Source organism: Hyperoodon ampullatus, assembly GCF_949752795.1.
Source record: "Hyperoodon ampullatus genome assembly, chromosome: 17".
In the NCBI taxonomy this organism is placed as follows: Eukaryota; Metazoa; Chordata; class Mammalia; order Artiodactyla; family Ziphiidae; genus Hyperoodon; species Hyperoodon ampullatus.
The window spans coordinates 34099993-34121274 of NC_136930.1; the positions used below are offsets into that span (position 1 = coordinate 34099993).

The window sequence follows — 21282 nt, forward strand, 5'->3', positions numbered from 1 at the left end:
TTCACACGTGTAGCTGCCCAGGACAAAGATGTGGTCTGCCATAGCTTTTTATTTGACCGTAAACAATTGACAGTAAATAAAGGCAACTCTAAGCAGAGTTGGGTAGTTTGTAAATTGTTACTGCGTCCCTAGTCTCTCCTTTTCATACTTTTACTGTCCTTTTGGATGACCCCCTAACCCAATCACCCCCCTCCCTTACTCCTTCCCTCCCTCCCTCCCTTCCTGCCTTCCTTCTTTTCTATGTTTAACAAATAGTTATTGTGCCTGCTAGGAGTAGACTAGCAGTCTGCTAGATGCTGATAATACAAAAAAGAATGAAAACATCATGTGTCCCTACTCTCAGGTTTAGTGGGGAAAGGTAATCAAATATACAAATACATGTAAAATTATAATTGTGAAAAGTGTCATGAAGAAGAATTATATTGTGTTATGAGGAGTTGTAGTCAGAGAAATCAGGGAAGGTAGACCTGAGAAGTGCAACTGAGGTAAGATCTGAAGGATGGGAGTTATACAGAGGAACACAAGAGGAAAAGCATATGCAGCAACTTTCCCCATCTCTCCCTCCTTGGGCATTCTGGGTCTCACTAAGTCTGGCAGAACAGAAAGGATCTGACATCGTTTGTACTGTTTGTCAGCATCAAGCCTGTCCTTTCTCCTGTCCCATCCATTGGAAATGTGCTCTTCCTCCATCAAGTAGGTAATGCCTCCTGTTTTCTAAGCCTGGCTTTGCTATAAAAACAGGGCTTTCTTATACTTGTTTATTGTGTCCTGTCCTGGCACACAGGCACCTAGTGAATTCATTCTACACTACTTTCATTCCTCCTTTGCCTCTGCTTGTATGCCCAAGCTTGCATTAAGCCTCTTGAACCCCTACTGGAACCTTTGCTTCTTCCTCTAGCTGTCAGATGTCTAGAAGAGCCCCAACCCTCTTCTCTCACTTGCCAACTGAGCACATAATCTCTTTGTGCCTCCCTTGATTTACCTCATATATAGTGTCTTAACCATGTTGGTTACTCAGAAAATTTTAGCCTCTACCCCGACTCAAACATACAAATGCGTAATTCTTCCAAACACTTGAAAGTTTTACATTTTACTTGAATGAGTTTTGTGTTGCAATTCCCCTTTTCCAAGATTTGGAACTCTTATACTTGCTTCTTTCGTCTTTCCTTTAGAAGATTCTGACAGGATGCTAAAGGGTAATGCCTTGTTAATGCTTCTGCTGTGAATGCCAGAGATTCCTTGTAATACTGTTGAGTAGGAAGTGCCAATTTCATGACACTGGGATTAATTTTGGGCTCTAAGGGAGCAGGTCTTAGAGGTCACAGGGATTCTCTAGAGATTAGTTGGACCTTGAAACTATTTCCAATGAAACTATAATCGTTTTGAGAAATCTGACTTGATGTATTGGGTTGGCCAAACAGCTCTTTCATTTTTTCTTTTTTCTGTAAGGTGACTCTAGTAGCACTTAGTTGTCTTTAACTTCATTCAAAACAACTTTGTTAGACTGTATTGTGACAGCTGTAATGTCAGCGTGCATTTAAAAAAATACTTATCAAAATTGGTGAATTTTTACCCTCAAAATGGGAGAAAATATTTGCAAACGAATCAATGGACAAAGGATTAATCTCCAAAATATATAAACAGCTCATGCAGCTCAATATTAAAAAAAACAAATAACCCAATCAAAAAATGGGCAGAAGACCTAAATAGACATTTCCCCAAAGAAGACATACAGATGGCCAAGAGGCACATGAAAAGCTGCTCAACATCACTAATTATTAGTGGGAAATGCAAATCAAAACTACAATGAGGTATCACCTAACACCGGTTAGAATGGGCATCATCAGAAAATCTACAAACAACAAATGTTGGAGAGGGTGTGGAGAAAAGGGAATCCTCCTGCACTGTTGGTGGGAATGTAAATTGATACAGCCACTATGGAGAACAGTATGGAGGTTCCTTAAAAAACTAAAAATAGAATTACCATATGACCCAGCAATCCCACTACTGGGCATATACCCAGAGAAAACCATAATTGTAAAAGAGTCATGTACCACAATGTTCATTGCAGCACTATTTACAATAGCCAGGTCATGGAAGCAACCATCGACAGACGAATGGATAAAGAAGATGTGGTACATATATACAATGGAATATTACTCAGCCATAAAAGGAATGAAATCGGAGCATTTGTAGAGACGTGGATGGACCTAGAGACTGTCATACAGAGTGAAGTAAGTCAGAAAGAGAAAAACAAATGTTGTATATTAACGCATATATGTGGAATCTAGAAAAATGGTACAGATGAACTGGTTTGCAAGGCAGAAATAGAGACACAGATGTAGAGAACAAATGTATGGACACCAAAGGGGGAAAGCGGGGGTGGGGTGGTTGTGGTGGTGGTGGTGGGATGAATTGGGAGATTGGGATTGACATATATACACTAATATGTATAAAATAGATAAGTAATAAGAAAGTACTGTATACAAATATTAAATTAAATTTTAAAAATTGATGAATTTTTGTATAGCTATTTTAATATTGAAGATGGAAGAAAAAAGCAACATTTTCAGCATAGTATGCTTTATTATTTCAAGAAAGGTAAAAATGAAACTGAAACACAAAAAAAGATATGTGAAGTGTATGGTGAAGGTGCTGTGACTGATCAAATGTGTCAAAAGTGGTTTGGTGAAGTTTCGTGCTGGAGATTTCTTGATGATGCTCCACAGTCAGGTAGACTAGTTGAAGTTGATGATAGTGATCAAATCAAGACATTAATTGAGAACACTCAATGTTAAACAACATGGGAGATAGCCGACATACTCAAAATATCCAAATCAAGCGTTGAAGATCATTTGCACCAGCTTGGTTATGTTAATTGCTTTGATGTTTGGTTTCCACATAAGCAAAAACAACCTTCTTGACCATATTTTTGGATGCGATTTTCTACTTAAACATAACGAACATATTCCGTTTTTAAAACAAATTGTGATGGGCGATGAAAAGAGGATACTATACAATAATGTGGAAAGGAAGAGATCGTGGGGCAAGCGAGATGAACCACCATCAACCACACCAAAGGCTGGTCTTCATCCAAAGAAGGTGATGTTGTGTATATGGTGGGATTGGAAGGGAGTCCTCTATTATGAGCTCCTTCCGGAAAACCAAACAAGTAATTCCAAGAACTGCTCCCAATTAGACCAACTGAAAGCAGCACTTGATGAAAAGCATCTGGAATTAGTAAACAGAAAATGCATAATCTTCCATCAGGAAACACAAGACTGCATGTGTCTTTGATGACCAGGCAAAAACTATTACAGCTTGGCTGGGAAGTTCTGATTCATCCGCTGTATTCACCAGTTATTGCAACTTCTGATTTCCATTTATTTCAGTCTTTACAAAATTCCTCTTATGGAAAAAAATTCAATTCCCTGGAAGACTGTAAAAGGTACCTGGAACAGTTCTTTGCTCAAAAAGATAAAAAAAAAGTTTTGGGAAGATGGAATTATGAAGTTGCCTGAAAAATGGAAGAAGGTAGTGGAATAAAACGATGAATATGTTGTTCAGTAAAGTGCTTGGTGAAAATGACAAATGTCTTTTATTTTTACTTAAAAACCGAAGGAACCCAATGTTAAGAATTAAGAAGTTACTGAAAAATTAGGGCTTCCCTGGTGGCGCAGTGGTTGAGAGTCCGCCTGCCGATGCAGGGGACACGGGTTCGTGACCCAGTCCGGGAGGATCCCACATGCCACGGAGTGGCTGGGCCCGTGAGCCATGGCCACTGAGCCTGCACGTCCGGAGCCTGTGCTTCACAACGGGAGGGGCCACAGCAGTGAGAGGCCCGCGTACTGCAAAGAAAAAAAAAAGTTACTGAAAAATAATAGTTTTGAAATTAGCCAAGTTATTCAAATAAATTCTTTCAGGACCAGCTGGACTCAGAAGATGCATTTGGCAATTGTACTGCACTGCAGTGCTAGATTCCTAAAAAAACCGGTATTTATAAGAATAAGCATGTAGAAAACAAACTGTGATTACCAGGGGGGAGGGGGGAGGGATAAATTGGGAGATTAGGATTGACATATGCACACTACTATATATAAAATAGATAACAGGGAACTCTACTCAATACTCTGTAATGGCCTATATGGGAAAAGAATCTAAAAAAGAGTGGATGTACGTATATGTATAAGATTCACTTTGCTGTACACATGAAACTAACACAACATTGTAAATCAACTATACTCCAATAAAATTTTTTTAAAAAATTGTCCATTAAAAAAAAAAAGAATTAGCAGAGTGAGCCCTAATGCTGCTCTGTCCCACATACCTTGGCCATATACATAACTAATTTAAAAATGTAAAAGTCTTATTTTTCTTTTATTAATTTGATTCAATTATTATTATTTTTTAACTAGTTTACAGAATGTGACACTGTGTTATGTACTATTTAGGTACAGTGAATGGAAATATTCTCTGTCTTTTAAGGAACTTAAGGATTAATATTTCAAATACCAGCTCAAACATATTTGTACATGTTACAGGTGAATGATTTAATAGTTTGTTCCAAAATGGTATCACCAAGCCATAATTTATTTTAGAAAGACTTCCCGATAAAAATGGACATTTGAGCTGGTATTTTTTACATAAAAAAAAATTATCCAAGTTAGTCATGGAAATCATTTTAAAAATCAAAAAAGTAATTGAAAGATATAATAAATAGCATAGAGTTTTCTAGTGATAATTAATAGCTACAAGCACAGCATAATTAAATGTTAGGATAGGTTGCCTGGCTCAAGTTCTAGGCATACATATGATAGGCATCACATTGACTTGATTATAGGGGTTATTGAGAATGAGCAGAGGGTTAGAATAAAGAAGGCATGCAGCCCATTAGAAGAAAGTGAATCCACCTGGGTAGATTGGCACTGACTGAGCTCAATAGATACTTGATTTTGAAAAAAGACAAATGATATGGAGCCATAATGAGTATCTTCACAGATTGAACCATTAGCTTATTAAAGAAATGATCTAAGCAGACAGCATTCAACTAATATTTATTGAACAGCTATTGTATTCCAGACAGTGTTTTTTGTATGCTGGATGAATTACAGGACCCCATCATTGCAAAATTTCCAACTTTATAGTAAAGGTAAGATATATACATGAGTAACTATAATACACAGCAGAAGATAATAATTGGTCATAGAAAGTACACAGTGTTATGCAACTACAAAAGGAGGATGGCTTCCAGGAGAAGGTGATATATGCCAAGGGGGAGCATTAAACACAGAAATCCATTATAATAATTGGAGAACCAAGGTATAGTGATAGTTTAATGGAAAGAGGATCCTGAGCACATTATCACTGTAGAAATAATTTTTAAAAATCCAGCAAAATTAACTGATTAACAGAAAGTCATTATTCCTGTGGCCAACAGAATAACAGAGGTAATTTTCTCTTTCCTGAAAATGTCATTCATAAGTGGCTGTGAATTTAGAAATCTTTGAAAAAAAGGAGTTAGAAATCATTAAGAAAACAGGTTTAAAAATTGAAAACTGAGTCGAAGTGTCAACATATATACTATATGAAGCATTCCTAACATCATGTATGCGTAACATCTTGTTCCATGGTCTTCTCCTGAGTCTAAAAGATTATAGTTAGCATTTCATAATATCCACTATTTGCCAGGTACTTCATTATATTGTCTCTAATCCTTAAGGCAGCCCTGAGAAGTTGATGCTAGTATCTCCATTTAAAAAAAAAAGAAAGAGAGACAGGAATTTGAGTGACTTTCTTGAGATCCCATAGTGAGTACATTGCATAGCAGATGGTCTCCAAAGCATGTGCTTTTGCCTATTGCAAAATACTGACTAAATGGTGTAACCCACAGAAAAAGAATATTTAAAATGAGAAATCCATATATTGCATACAATTCTATTGTGTGTGTTAATGGGTGTATGTGTGTATGAATGAATGTATATATTATGTGCATATATATGTTCATTCTGAGCAACAATAAATTCTTTTTATAAATAGTTTAAAGTAAATAGTGTAATGTAGAAATTAGGAGTATAGGCCATTTAGTGAAGCTATGTTATTTCACCATAAATCACAGCCTGTACCTCAGATCCCTTTTCTGTAAATTAGGGGTACCTTGAAGTCCACCTGAGGCAATGTACAAGGTTGCATGGCACAGTATTTGGCACATATTATATTCTATTTAGATGTTAGTCATTAGTATTAATAAGTTAATCAGTATTTTTTCTTCTCAAACTTCTTATCCTCTTCTCTCTTTATCCAAAGATTGCTACACATTAAATCTAGAGTCTATAACCCAAAGGCATCAATGGACACTGACATGCTTACCTCATATCCAAGATGTAAGAGGAAACACACACATCCATTTCAAGGCAGGCTACAGACAGGTTATAACTTAGAAGTATGAGTAGGCCAATGCAATTAAATAAATCAAATCAAATTTAGGACGAGTTGGGATACACAGACACTATTTGGGACAAGCATACAAAGATGTGGAAAAGGCTACAGGGAGCCAAGAAACATTTAGGACATACTAAGTAGGGAAATTCCTCATGGACTGATTATTTGGGCAACTCTTTAGATATAATCCAGTAGGACAGGTAAAAGGAGTTTAAATGATAAAATAGCCCATTCTTTACATTCTTAAGTTAGGTAATGCTACAGGCAGCCAGTAATGAGGACTAGTGTTAGGGTAATTGCAATGAGAGTTGGAAAAGTTGCATCTAAGAGGCATTTTAAGAATAGGACTTGGTTACTGATTGAATTTAGGTGGTGAGAGAGAGAGAGAGAGAGGGAGAGAGAGAGAGAGAGAGAGAGAGAGAGAGAGAGAGAGAGAGAGAGAGAGAAGTTCTAGGTGATTCCAAAGTTTGGCTACCATATGATTATGAGAAAGATGAGTGCATTAGCCAAAGTGGGGAGGGGAAAAACAGATCTCATTTGTCCACTGACATTGTCTAGTTTAGATTCTGAACTTAGAGTGACAACATCACATCCACTTACGTCTTTTGAGCCAAAACCAACAAGATGAAATTTTTACAGGGATAACTGTAAATTCCTACATTTAAGTTAAGAAAAGCATTCAATTGCACAAGTTCAGGATGTGAGTTATCTCCTTGACAGTAGGTTTTTCTTGGCCACAGACAAAATTAATTATGTACCAACCATGTGCCACATTTCTGAAAGAGTGCATGTTGTAGCCATGTTAGGCTGCAACAGAAGTGTAGTCATCTGCCTGAGGCAGATTCCATGGTCCAAACGGATCTATGCTATGAGATCACATTTCCTGTCTCACTCTAGGTACCATGTTTCTAGAGAGGAGTACTTAGAAAAAGTGTAACCAGGATGGTAAAGGGTCTGGAAATTATGTCCTGTGGGAAATGGTTAAGGAAGAATGGAACAAATTCAAGGGGAAGTTCCTTCTCTCATCCAGGGCTATCACCCATTTGTATTTTGGATCCTATCCTTGCTCGTCTACTAAAGGATTTTGATTCTGCAATTATCCCTGTCCTTGTATCATTAGTTTCTCACTATCTACAAGATTATTTTCATCAGCATATAAATAAGCTGTACTATATTTTATTTTAAACAAAATACAAACCCTCCAGCTCCCTCCTAATTTTCTAGTGTCCCTTCATAACAAAATTTCTTTAAAGAATTGTATTTTAGTCATTGTCTTCACTTTCTCACATTTTCTCCACAACATACTTCAGTTTTCTCCTCAGCACTTCACCCCTGTTATCAAGGTCACCAATAACTTTCCTGTTGCTAAGTCCAGTGGTTACTTGTATGCTTTTATTTTACTTAACCTTCCTTTAAGATTTGACTCGAATCTTCCTCCTTAAAATAGGGGTGTGTTGGGGACCCCTGGATTAGAGGATCTAGAGGATCTTTCTAACTCCTTTTATGTGTGGTCCTTCCTATGTCTGACCAATCTGATGTTAGTAGGTACATAGGGCAGATCTTCCCTACCCTACCATATCATGTCAATAGTTTCTCTTATGAACTTTGTGATCACAGAGTGATGTTAAAGGCCTCCCTCCCACCCCACCCCCATCCATGTATTATAGAAATCTTATTGGCCTAAGTGAAAAAGTTCATTTGGGATTAGTATGACAGAAGGACCTCAGATCTTCAGCTAATTTCTGATTTCAGGAAATTAGCCCCTTTGCTGAATTTTTAGTGTTAGGATACTCCTGAGTTGCTCAAGTGACTTATGAATGGATCATTAATTATGTTTTTGAATACCCGTGAAATGGTTTGTAATACAATTTTAATGAAGTTAAGTACTTTAATTGAGAATTAAATTGTGCTTAAATTAACATAAAGTGTTTGAACATGAACTCAAATGACCTTTATTTATATAGATAATTTTAGGTACATGTGAAATAATTAAGATTATGTTGATTTTTTTAGGTTATATGTATATCAGCAAAGGGGCTTAATTATTTCTTTTTTCTCATGTAAAGTGGATAATGTATGAGTTCATTAAATCTCTATATGTTTGCAGTTGACAGCACTAAGTATGGGAAACAACCTTTTGGAAGAAGTTCCAGAAGAGATGAAATACCTTACATCCTTGAAGAAGCTCCATTTATTTGGAAATAAGATTCATAGATTTGCATCTGGAGTATGTGGTTAGTCAAAGAAGAGCATAATTATAGTGTCAAACTTAATTTCCTTATATTGAACAATTTGAAAGTAAAGTGAAAAAGGAATTTTACGTTTTAATCTTTTTTGCTTGGAGATATTTACACTTGAAATTAGGGAATTTGTGGAACAACTTTTTTTCTGACTACCATATTATATATTTCTTTACATATAGATTTAAGAAAATAAATAAGCATTAGTGTTAGTAAATTTTCCCCTTTTCAGAATCAGTGTACATTTAGACTCTCAAATCTGGGCACACTTTCTCTGGGCCAGAGAGAAAACTAGTTGAAAATCAAATCAAGAAAAGCTCTACACAGCTCTCCTTGTTCTTTATACTTTTTACACTGTCTCAAACACTAAGTCACAATCTTTGCTCAAGATGTTAAGCTTAAATCAACTTGGGGAGAATTTTAAAGAAAAGATATGAGATTCAATAAATGACATTTTTTTCTTTGTGTTTCCCTTAAACTAATAATTTCTCCATTTAATATGACATTTTTCCTATTTAATATAGGTAGAGTATGCTTAAGGACAGAACACATGACAGAGATCCAGGTAATTTTTATAGGTTCATTAACTCATGTAAAGCATTTTACTACTTTGTGTCCCCAATAGTAAAATTAGAACTATATAATGGAATTTATAAAGTTCTGTGAACTTTTGAGGCATGGGTGCTATATATCATCATTGTTATCATTGAGCAGCATTTATTAAGGGTATTATTTCATGGGTCCTCAGTTAGAGGTATATAGGAAAGAGCACAAGCAGATTCTGGTACTATCTCTTTAAAGTACTTTAAAATATTAGCTCATGTATCTTGCAGAAATATTTTTCCACAAAAAATGAAACTCAAGTGCATAGTCCCCTAGTACGTCGACTTTGTCTTGAGCTCCCTGCAGAAGCTGGTGACCCAAGAGGACCTGTTCCCCACTAAATACAGCAGAGAATTCCCGAACTCCGTCCAGTCTCCGGTGAAGAAGATCAGCAAGTAGCTGTTTCACGCACCAGCGCCCATATACTCCTTCCACTTCAAGGAGACTCTGGCTCTGGAATAGAGTTGAACACACTCTACGTCCACTTCACCCTCTTCGCCAGGGAGTTGTGGGCCGTGGTGTGTTGGGCTGGTTTCCCGTGTGGTTTTCCTATTTGGTGGATGAGTTCGGCTTGTCAGGAAGACCCTTTGGACGTCATTCATGCATTTCGCAAACATTTATGGGACTACGGTTCTGAGTTTCAAAAACAAAACTAAAACCCTAGGTTCCAGTGCCTTTTATAATAGTTTCCGGTTCCAGTTTGTGGTGAGTTTGGCTGTACCCTCTATCATCAGGTGCCAAGACTTAGCTTTCTAACTGGGATAAATTATGCCTTTTTGATTAAGTTAATCTGAGAGGGTATCAGTTACCAGCAACCCAAAGAGCCTCGGCCAAGGCAAGAAACCAGAAGGAAAACAAAGGTGTACAGAAAAGTGACTAAAATTATTTTCTAACAGATGGCTTACAAAATTTGATCCTGCTTAATCTGAACAACAATCAGCTTACAAGGATTCCTCAAGAAATCGGCAGGTAATTTTGTTTCTACTGAGAGCTGGCTACCACTACTCCCCCCCATGCCCTCCCCACCAAACTGCCATTTCTCCCCATCCTGATCATTTGAACACGGTATGCCTAGCCTCAAGTCCTTGTGGGATTTATACATAGCAAAGAGGCACCTGAAGGACTGAGGCAAGCCACTGATTTTAAGCAGATGATTCTTTAAACACTTCAGAGAAATGAGAAACAGCATGACTTGGTAGTCTAAGTATGAAAGTGAGGGTTTGAAACAAAGTTCTAAAGTTGATTGTGTTTTTGATTTCCTAACTGGGGAGTTCTTGGAGCTTGCTCTGCTACAGAATTGGGGACATTAAACTTTACTGTAAAGCATTTTCAACTTGATGGAAAAGGTAATATGAAAGCAAAGACTTTAAAACCAATATGTCCTTTTCATAAAAAAAAAACATTTTATTATCATTAACAAAAACAAAAACAAAATGCTATTTTTCCTTATCCTGCACATTTGCACAGGTGGGCTGCTGTTACAGTGACTCTCTGGAGCCAGCTGAGGGCCTTGTCCTTCTGCAGGCAAAACACCCTCTTGGGCTTTTCTTTTGACAGATGGAGACAGAACCCTACTCAGGTTTACTTTGGAGACTCTCTTTATTGCCTATCAAACAGAAACAGATGTATTACAACATAAGAACATCCAGATTTTTAAAGGATACAAAACTTGAATAGTTCTCAACAAAGGGCTTTCTGAAACACCTAAAGTTTATTCCAATTTACTTGTCTATAACTCTAGCTAATGTATTTTTCCCCAAATAGATTTTTACAGAAAAAGTAATGTTTTAAATCAGAGCAACTAGAAAAAATTTTGAAGCTATCTAATTTATGAAGAAGAGGAATATTTATGGTAATGAAAATGCCAATAGTTGTCTGCTTGCTTTTTCAATCATTCAGCTTATCAACTGATTTATGTGTTGGTCATGTAATGAGAAAAGGACACCTTGGAAGATCTGGTGAACTAGGTTCAGATCATAACTTTGTGCAACTAGCCTTATGACCTTGGCCAAGTAATTTAACTGTCTTGGACCTTGGTTTTCTCATCTCTAAAGGAAGAATTGTGAGGAGATGAACTTTGAAATTCTTGCAGCTATAACATGATTTCACAATTTAGTAAGCATAGAGCTCTGTTTGGAGAACAAAGTACAATATTGTCTTTTGTTAAATGTATTCTTAACTATTTTAAGTGTTTTTTTATGTTATTGTAAATGGAATTTTGAAAACTTTTATTTTCAGTTGTTAGTGGCTACAATATAAACATAAAATAGATGTTTTAATAGTGACTTTGTAGTCTGTGACCCTGCTTTTAGTTCTAGTAGGTTTGTTTGGTTTTTTTTGCAGTACCTCTCTTTAACATTTTAACATTTTGATTTTTAATTTTGAAATACTCTCCTCTCATACCTTTAGAAATTCCTTGTTAACCAGGTTCATCTATTTTTCTGCTCATGCCTTCTCTGGGTGCCTTTGGTTTTTGTTTGTTTGTTTGTCAGATGTTCATATTTCTCAAGAATCTTTCCATCTGCTTCCTCTCTATCTCCTTCTGTTCTTTTGTTGTTGTTATTCTTTCTTTGAGTCTCATGTATTCACATGGCTTCCACGATCGAGTTCATAGAATCTTCCCCCAAATCTCTTTCACTAGCACTGACTATTGTCATAAGCAACAGTCCCCCATTTTAAACTGTCTAGAAATGTCACCTCATTATGTTACTAATTTAACTTCAACAGCTTGAGAGCATTATAAATCTTGATTCTTAGCTTTGCAAGAAGACACATCTGCATTTGAATCTTTACATGGTTTTCTGATGTTTAAGTTGGGCAAGTTATTCACTGCTTCTGATCCTTTATTTTCCTCATTTCTGGATTAAGGGTAATAACTCCAGCCTTAGGGTTGTGCTGTAGATTAAATTTAATGCACAAGTACATAGTTGGTGCTCAGTAGTGCTAATTTGTTCCTGCTTCTTTATTCAAAATGCTAATATTTTCTCAGTTCGCTATGTCTTCCTGTTGCCCTAATCTTACAGGTTCTATTATTCAAGGCCAAGTTCAAAATGTTGGTTCTTCCAAAATGCTTGTGAGGGACCTCAGGTACTATATCTGCAATTATAGACTCAAATCTTAACCCTTTTCTCCTTGTTTGTTGGCATTTTCTATCCTCATTTTATGGCTCTATCTAATATCTCCTTCTAGACAATGATATACATAAAGGGAGAATTTGTGGCTGATCTGTCTTTGCATCTTCCGCAGCAACTAAGTGGTACAGGATGTATAATCTATATCTAAATCTATACCTATCTATATCCATGTGTGTGTATATGTTCTCCTTTGTCCTCTGGCTTCCTCTTCAGTATAGCTACTGTATATGTACAAAGAATGAAGATAGAATTTTCTTTTTCTTAAATCTAAGTTTTGATTAGATAAAATTTTAACTTTTAACATAAACCATCTGATTATAAAATATCTTTAAAAGTTAAATTACAACAAAGTTTTTTATGCTCAAATGATTCATAGTAGTTGTGAACACTTGACTGAAGAAAAGCTCAGGTGAGCTACAAAAAATATGAATTGATACGTGGATCTGATAAGTGGGGTCTGTACAATGGGCTTTCTTATTCTTGTGAATTTCATCCATACACTTTGTTTATTTTTTAGATTAAAAAGCCTTACATATCTGAGTATAAATCATAACCAGCTAGCCAGCATTCCTAGAGAACTTTGTTTCCTTGAGAATCTTTCTGACCTTCAACTTAACTACAATCAGCTCATTTGCATACCCAAAGAGATTAATTTCTTGAAGAAGCTCCAGAAACTTCTTTTGGTCAGGAACAACATTGAATCTTTGCCAGAGGTAAGCAAAAGATGGAACCAAATTTTCTTTTGTTGGTGAAGAACTCATTACACCATGATAAGGAGCAGTTGTAGAATAGATTTGGGCATCTGAGTACAAGAGGGCATTTGCTTTCCGTCTGATTAGGTATAATCAGTTCCCAAATCCCTATGACAAAGGAAGGTTATAACTTGGATTTTTTCACAAAGCTAGGGATGCCAGATTTAGTAAATAAATATACAGAATGCTTAAATCTGAATTTCAGATTACCGATGAAGAAATATTTTTAGTATAAGTATGTTCCAAATATTGCATGGGACATTCTTATATGATTTAAAAATCTTATTTTTTTTGCCTGAAATTTAAATTTAAGTGAGTGTCCTGTATTTTATCTGGCAACTCTATATACAGCACAAAATATTAGTACTTTTTGGTTTTCGAGTATGTGCTAGTTATCTTCCATTTTTTCTTTACATCCACTCTCCATCCTTTTCCACCCTGCTCTGTGCCTGGGAGACTGACCCGTATGGGCATCAATGAGCTCCTTTGTCCTCAGGCTTCCTCTAGGATATGGCCAATGAGGGGCAATAGCAGGAGGTGAAAGGGCAGGGGGATATTGAGTACCATATAGTTTTCCCCTGGTGTTCTCTCTAATAGGGTGCTGTGAGTTACCTGCATGCTTTTCTGGAGGGTCATAGCAAATGTCAGGTGATCCTCAATGGACATTATTATATTCCCTTGACTCTTTAGGCCTGTGGTATTAAAGAACTCCCTGCTGTTGCTAGCTTTTGGGAACCTTGTGGTTTTAAGGAACTACCTTTCTTGGTTTAGGGAACCTCGTTGATTTCCCTGAACCCTGTCAAACTTTTATAAATAGTGCCTTTATTAAACTCTCCTCAAATTTCCCAGTTTAAAAGTACCGTTTCCTGTTAAGAACCTGTCAACTGAGCCCGCGTGCTCTGGAGACTGTGCGCCACAACTAGAGAGAAGCCCGTGTGCTGCAATGAAGAGCCTGCGCTGCAACAAAGACCCGATGCAGCCAAATAAATGAATACATTTTTTAAAAAAGAATATATTCCCTTTAAAAAGTCTGTGCACTCTGTAATGTGATATGTAAAAATATACCAAGGTATAGGCTATAAATAAGTATATTTCAAAAATTTTATTATTATATTCCTTAAAAAATTCGACTTACTATAAACAAGTAAGAAAATGTCTTGGAATTACAGATTAAACCTATTAAAAGCATGTCTCCCTTATTTGAGGGAAAAGCAATAACAGCAGCAATATGATCATCATGAAGCATTGTATTACTTAGTGTTCATAACAACTTTATAATGTATCTCTTATTATACCCATTTTAGAATAAATATCAGAGAGGTTATGTGATTTGAACATAGTTTGCAAAAGTCAGGAAAATAGCTCAGATCCATGTCTGTCTAACTTAAACGTCCATATTTCAAATCAATAGTCTTACCACAATTTTATAAATCCAAGGCGTTTAGACTTTAAAAAATTTGCATGCTAGTAAGTCCTGTCCTGAATTATCATGTAAAGAATGCCTATAATCATTTATGTCCTAGTACATTTAATACGATTCAGTCTATCATTGTTCTTTTCAGTCTGAATTATAAATGATAAGGCATTACAGAAAATACTCATTATTTTTTGTTACTGAACATATTATGAATCATTTTCTGGTACATTATAAATTATGTGTATGTCTGCACACATGCATATGAAGGTGTATGCCCATCCAGTTACATTGGGCATGTGGCTAGACTAACAGATTTCTCTTATAAGGAAAGGGTTGTGTTAGCACAATGCCACACAAAAGGTGGATGTGAAATAAATGCCAGTGGAATTGTTGATAGAAATAGCTTTCTAAGATTACGTCTGTGCTCTGTCTCCCAAAGGTTCTTTCTGTTTTAATGATAGAAATGTCTACTAAGTGCTCACTATGTATTAAGCCCTTTAGTAAGCACTTTTGAGTAGTAATTTATTTAATGCATTCAGCATCCATATTGAAGATAGTGGCTTCCATGGACATTTCCATGTTACAAATGGAGAAACTAAAGTACAAAGATTAAGAAATTTGCCTATAGATATATAGTAAGTGTTGGAGGTGAATTTGAACCTACAAATAGTTACTACAAATAGTCTAGTTCTTGGTCACCATGTTATGTTGCCCTGGAGTGGTCAGAGGAAATGGAGAATTGAAAGAATCTGGTGATCCAGACATAATGATCTCCCTGGGGAGATATACTGAAGAATTGACCAGGTAATTAGGAAAGGTGGTCAACTGCATCAAGTTTAAACTTACAAGAAATGTTTGTGATTCTATATATTAGACTTTTAAAAAGCTCTCTCCCTCTTTTGTTTCCTGACACAGGGACTTTGTGATCTTTTCAACCTAAGAATCCTAGACATAGCTGGAAATGTTATTCAGATGTTTCCACCAGGAGTAAGTAGATTCTACTTGAAATATAATTGAAAAATAATTTTGTTTATGCTATTGGGAATAGAAAAAATAGGCAACCAGTAAAACCTATAGTAATTGGAACCTTGAATTATACAGATAACTCAAAGATTTGCTTTGTTCTAGAATTTCAAGACCTGTTCTTTCCCATTCCTTCCTTTGTGTTCTGTGCCTGCTGAACTTGTTTGAACTGAGTGAACTCTGACTGTTATCATAAATATTTTAATATATTAGTTATGGTTAAATTTTTTTTAAATCATATACTGTTTTTGGTTACCTCAGACTTTTTGAAAATATTATGTTCCAGAGCATAAATTTTTATCCCTTGCAATTAATCCAAAAGAGACACTTCTATTAGTTGTTTTTAAGCCATAAACAATGAAAAATGAACTTTTTTTTTTCATTTGGAGATGAATTTTGACTTTGCTTTATTTCAAATAACTGAGAAGTAGTTGGTCTTAGCAACTTTTAACTTCTAGGAAAGAAATGGCAGTTTTTCATGTTGGGGTGAGCATGTTTCCACTGCAAAGTAATAATTAGAAGCCCATCAATCCACAAGGTATTCAATAAATAGTTGTCGATCCATTAATTACTTTTTATGATTGATCAACACAAAATTGAGATTTCAGTCCTTTTAACCCACTGAGCAATATTTTACACTGAAGATGACTCAAATAGGAAAAATGAGTGTAATTTCTGTGTTTTAGAAAAAAATGTAGAGTTTTTTTGTGGTAAATTATACATAACATAAAATTTACCATTTTAACCATTTTTAAGTGTGGCACTATGTATATTCATGTTGTTGCACAACCATCATCACCACCTATCTCCAGAAGTTTTCTATCTTTTCAACTGAAACTGGACCCATTAAACATAGCTTCCCATTCCTCCCTGGCAACCACCATTCTACTTCTTGTCTCTAAGAATTTGAGCACTCTAGGAATCTCATATGAATAGGATCATACAATATTTGTCCTTTTGTGACTGGCATATTTCACATAGTATAATGTCTTCAAAGTCTGTCTATGTTATAGCCTGTGTCAGATTTCCCTCTTTTTTATGGCTGAATAATATTCCATTGTATGTATATGCCACATTTTGTATATTCATTCATCTGCCCATGGACAATTGGGTTGCTTCCTCCTTTTGGCTATTGAGAATAATGCTGCTGTGAACATGGGGTACAAATATCTGTTCAAGTCCCTCCTTTCACTTCTTTTGGGTATATACCCAGCAGTGGAATTGCTGAGTCATATGGTAATTCCATGTTTTAATTTTTTTAAGGAATTGCCAAACTGTTTTCCAAAAATACAGTTTTGAATGTTTAATAAGCACTGGATGTTGTTAATGTTGACCTGGTAAATTCTGCAATATTTTATTCATCCTGCTACAAGATATTATTCATGTCTTAGTTTAACTCTTTTTCTGCCCTATGATGTCTTCTCTGATTGCCAAAGCAGCCTTCTGATGCTAATTCTTCTCTGGTACCATTATAGTTTGTACATACCACAAAGTAGAGTAAGTCTTTTCAAGTCTGTCTTCCCATTAGACTGTAATCTTACAGAGGAAGGGAGTACTCTTTTTAACCTTTATACCTGCAGTGTCTTAAATTTCAACTGAATAAATGTTAAACAAATAAAAATAATGTTCTTAAACTACATTCAGTATTTGCCTTAGTAGTATCGTGAATTCACAGTTTCTTCTACAGTGATTCTGTACTTACAATTTTGATTAAAAAAACATTATTTAGATCCCATTAATTTAGAGTAATTTTGGCAGAATCTGAGTTAGTATCACCTTTGTAACATCTATTTCAGAATTTTCTGAAAACTCTGAAGTAAGATATTCTGTGAATTCATCTGAGCTTTGGTCCAACTGGTTCAAGTTAATAAAATTTCCACATTTTATTAGATGGGACAACTAATGGGGAAATGATGAACACAGAGGATAAATGACTGGCTCTAGGTTATGCCATGATTATCAGTGAAAGAGAGTAAGTTTCAGAATAATGGTAGTGAACTTTAAAAATAATTAGACCATGCTTTTCAGGAAGCAACGTAGTATAGAAATGAAGAACATGGACTTTGGGGTCATATACACATGAGTTTAAAGTTCTAACTTTCTATTTTCTAAATTTGTAATCTCTAACAAGTGGCTTAACTTCTCTGAGTTGCTGTTTTATTTGTCAAATGTGTATATTAATACCACTAACTTTAGGAAGGTTGTTAAGTTACATAGTGATTTAAAGCATTTTGTACAAAGTTGGCATTCAAGGAATGGAAGCTCTTATGATTATATGTTCTATGTACAATATATACCAAGAGTGAAATACTACTAATATGTATAATTATAGTGATCATCCACTGTCTACTAGCATTAATAGGAAGAATTAACCTTGTGAGGTACATGTTCTAAAAACTTATTTTTATTATAAAATTTTCAAACATACAAAGAAACAGAGAGAAAAGCAAAAGGAAATTCCATATACCTATTGCCCTGAAGTGTAGTATTAACCCAAAGATTTGAAAATGTGCTCTGTAGAAGTGTGTTTAAGTGGCTTATTGCTTATTGCTTACAGCTATTGCTTTTTCTTTCTTTCTTTTTTTTTTTTTTTTTTTTTTAAATAGGGCTCTATTTAAATCTGTTGCTATTTTATGACCTGAAAGTTGGTATGCTATTTGGAAAATGCAGTTGTTTCACAGAAGTTTAGTTTTTATTCATATGGCTTTTAAATATTTGAAACTGAACTTTCACCAGGATTTTTATATAAGATTATACATTAAATGGAGATCTGCAGTAAGACAATGGGACTGTTATAATTATTTGTTCATATGTGTTGAATCAAAAGAATTTCTAGATTATTAAGAAAAATGCCGTCATGATCAGATAGTGAGTTAGCTGTATTAGAAATGCATTGGTTCTTTTATTACCATGTAGTCAGATCTAGTACATTGAGACTTTAATTTCTTTCCTTCTCTTTTTTTCTCTTCTTGATTTAAACTTAAAACTTTTTTTGAAAGTTGTACAAATTGTACATTCTTCTTAAAGTTTCAAACAACAAAGAAATACAGAATAATAATAAAAGTATCCATTCCAGGACCTCTACATGTGTCTTCTTTAGAAAAGTCTGTTAAATCATATATATATATATATATTTTTAAAGAATTTTAAGGGAGTTTATTGCCAGAAAGTGCCAGTGTCTGAAAAGAGAACCATAAATGCTCCTAAGCAAAGGTAATCACCATCCTTTCAAAATATGCCAACAGGAAGAGAGGTGCCAAAGCAATGTAGTTCCAGAAAGGGAGTCTTCCCCCTGCTTCCTTGAGGTGTGGCAGGAAGGTCCTCAAAATCAGGCTGTCCCCTGAGGACTTCATTCTAATACAGAGCAGGAAGTCACTTCACCTCTCCATGCCCCTTCTCGTTCTCTATCTTTCAAATGGAAGGTCTTTTGGTTATAATTATATTGTTTATCCTTTCCTGTGTATTGTGAGCTTGTTGGGATGATCACATTCATCATTTCGCTGGACCATTTATCATTTGCTGGGCCATGAGGAGCCACATTTGAAACCCACCAAGAGGAATTCACAGCCTACAGAGATCTTAAACTCAGAGCACAATTCAGAAACTGGACATGATTTTGGTATTTTTCTTTGAGAAGAGGATGATGCATTTTCAGTTGGGCATAGGTATTTGAATGAGATTAGATGTGCCATTTTTGGAATTAGATATATGGAAAAATGAAAGTGTGTAGATGTGGGCACTGAAAAAGGTGGTTAATAATGAATAATACTTTTTTCACATTATACTATGTCTGGATTGGTTTCATAATACTTAATTTCCCAGTATAAATTTTCTTCTTTATTTATTTATTTATTTATTTATTTATTTATTTATGGCTGTGTTGGGTCTTAGCTGTGGCACACGGGATCTTTTGTTGTGACACACGGGATCTTTCATTGCAGCACACAGGCTCCTCTCTAGTTGTGTTGCGTGGGCTTCTCTCCAGTTGTGGAATGTGGGCTTCTCTCTAGTTATGGTGTGTAGGCTCTCTAATTGTAGTGTGCAGACACCAGAGCACATGGGCCCTGTAGTGGCAGCACGTGGGCTCTCTAGTTGTGGCATGCAGACTCAGTAGTTGAGGCACTCAGTCTTAGTTCCCCGGAACCCGTGTCCCCTGTTTTGGACAGCAGATTCTGAACCACTGGACCACCAGGGAAGTCCCTGAATTTTCTTTTTAACGAAGTACCATCTAAGTATGTAAAAGGTGTCATTGGTAGTAGAAAGATCAGTTGAGAGAAAGCAAAACTCTGGGGCTGATTTCTTGATTTGATATACCATTGCACAATTTGAGGAAATTTTCAGTACCTCAGATAAAATTATTTGATATCCAATTCCTATCTAAGACATGTCAAACTTATTCATTTTAGTAGTTTGTAAAGTGTCCTGTGCTTCTTGGATGAATAGGGATTGTTAAGATATTTTTAAAGATAACTTTTTTTCTCCCATTTATTTCTCTTCTCTTCAAATAACCTGTGTAAATAGCATTTTTCTGATTATAGAAGTAATTAATTCATTGTAGAAAATCCATAAAATAAACAAGGATAGAAAGGGCCAAATACAAGGTATCTTTAGGTTTGCCTCCCAAAGAGTATTTATTGCTGTTTTTTTTCTTCAAGTATCTTATTTTTATATGTGCACTTAAAAAATTGAAAGCATATTTCATAAGAAATATGTATCTTGTTTTTTCATCTAACATTATATATTGAGCACTTTCCTTAAATGAAAGTTCTTCAAATATGTGAGGTTTAATGACTGGGTGTCCTTTTACCTTTTCTAAACATATCTTCCCTTTTTCTTACATTTTTTATTATATTGATGGAATTGGATGTGGATTTTGAATGAACAAGCCTTTGAGGAAAAGGATGATCTGAAACAAAATGTCTTTTATCTGTATCTCTTTTTGGGAGAGTAACAATTTTGAGACATGGCCTGTGATGGACAGTGAACCATAAGGAAACATTGCCAGTTGCTCAGATGGTGGGAGAAACAGTGATGCTTGGTTTACGAGTTTCCTAGTCCTGCTGTAATGAAGTACCACAAACTGGGCATTAAAATAACATGTCACATATCTCTGTTATCTTGTAAGGACACCAGCCCTAGGATTAGGGCCCACCCTAATCTAGTATACTCTTGTTTTTACAAATTACATCTGTAAAACCTCTTTCTAAATAAGGTCACATTCTGAAGTTCTAGGTGGACATACATTTGGGGGGTATGTCTCATTATATTTGGGTAGAAAAACTCATTATATCTGGGTAAAACAACGAGTTTTAGTACTCTATCTAGCACCTGTATGTGTGAGAGACATAACTCTCCTAAGTGAGGCTTATATGACAATTCAGTTCAAACAAGCTAAACTCTCTTCTGTGTTTTGGTCATGAAGATTTGAAGAATTTCTATCCTCGGGAAATTCTGGGGAGACAAATAAACAAATATGAATGTTGTCCCCTAAGAACTTTGGATTTCATGTTTGAAGTGCACCTTAGGGAGATCATAAGAAAAATATAAAGACAGAAATTTAAAAGTAGAAAAATTAAAGAAAGTGGCATTAATTAGCTTGGAAAGAAAAGGGAGGTAGGTAGGTAATAATTTCATTGTTGAGTTCATTATATGAAGGGAGACAGCAACCAGCTGCC

The 21282-nt window shown here is 35.5% G+C and overlaps 1 protein-coding gene across 2 annotated transcripts in view; it reads left to right on the forward strand.

The window, feature by feature from the left end:
• LRRC69 (leucine rich repeat containing 69) overlaps window positions 1–21282 on the forward strand; it is a gene marked incomplete at both ends in the record, with an annotated part of 111837 nt that overhangs the window by 6968 nt on the left and 83587 nt on the right. The window contains 4 exons of one of the 2 annotated variants that reach the window (XM_079722539.1): window positions 8546–8672; window positions 10178–10250; window positions 12933–13128; window positions 15500–15571. The exons of the other annotated variant lie outside the window; for it this stretch is intronic. Coding sequence (XP_079578665.1) covers window positions 8546–8672; window positions 10178–10250; window positions 12933–13128; window positions 15500–15571 — 468 coding nt within the window. The remainder of the gene's footprint in view (window positions 1–8545; window positions 8673–10177; window positions 10251–12932; window positions 13129–15499; window positions 15572–21282) is intronic. 2 annotated transcript variants of the gene reach the window in all.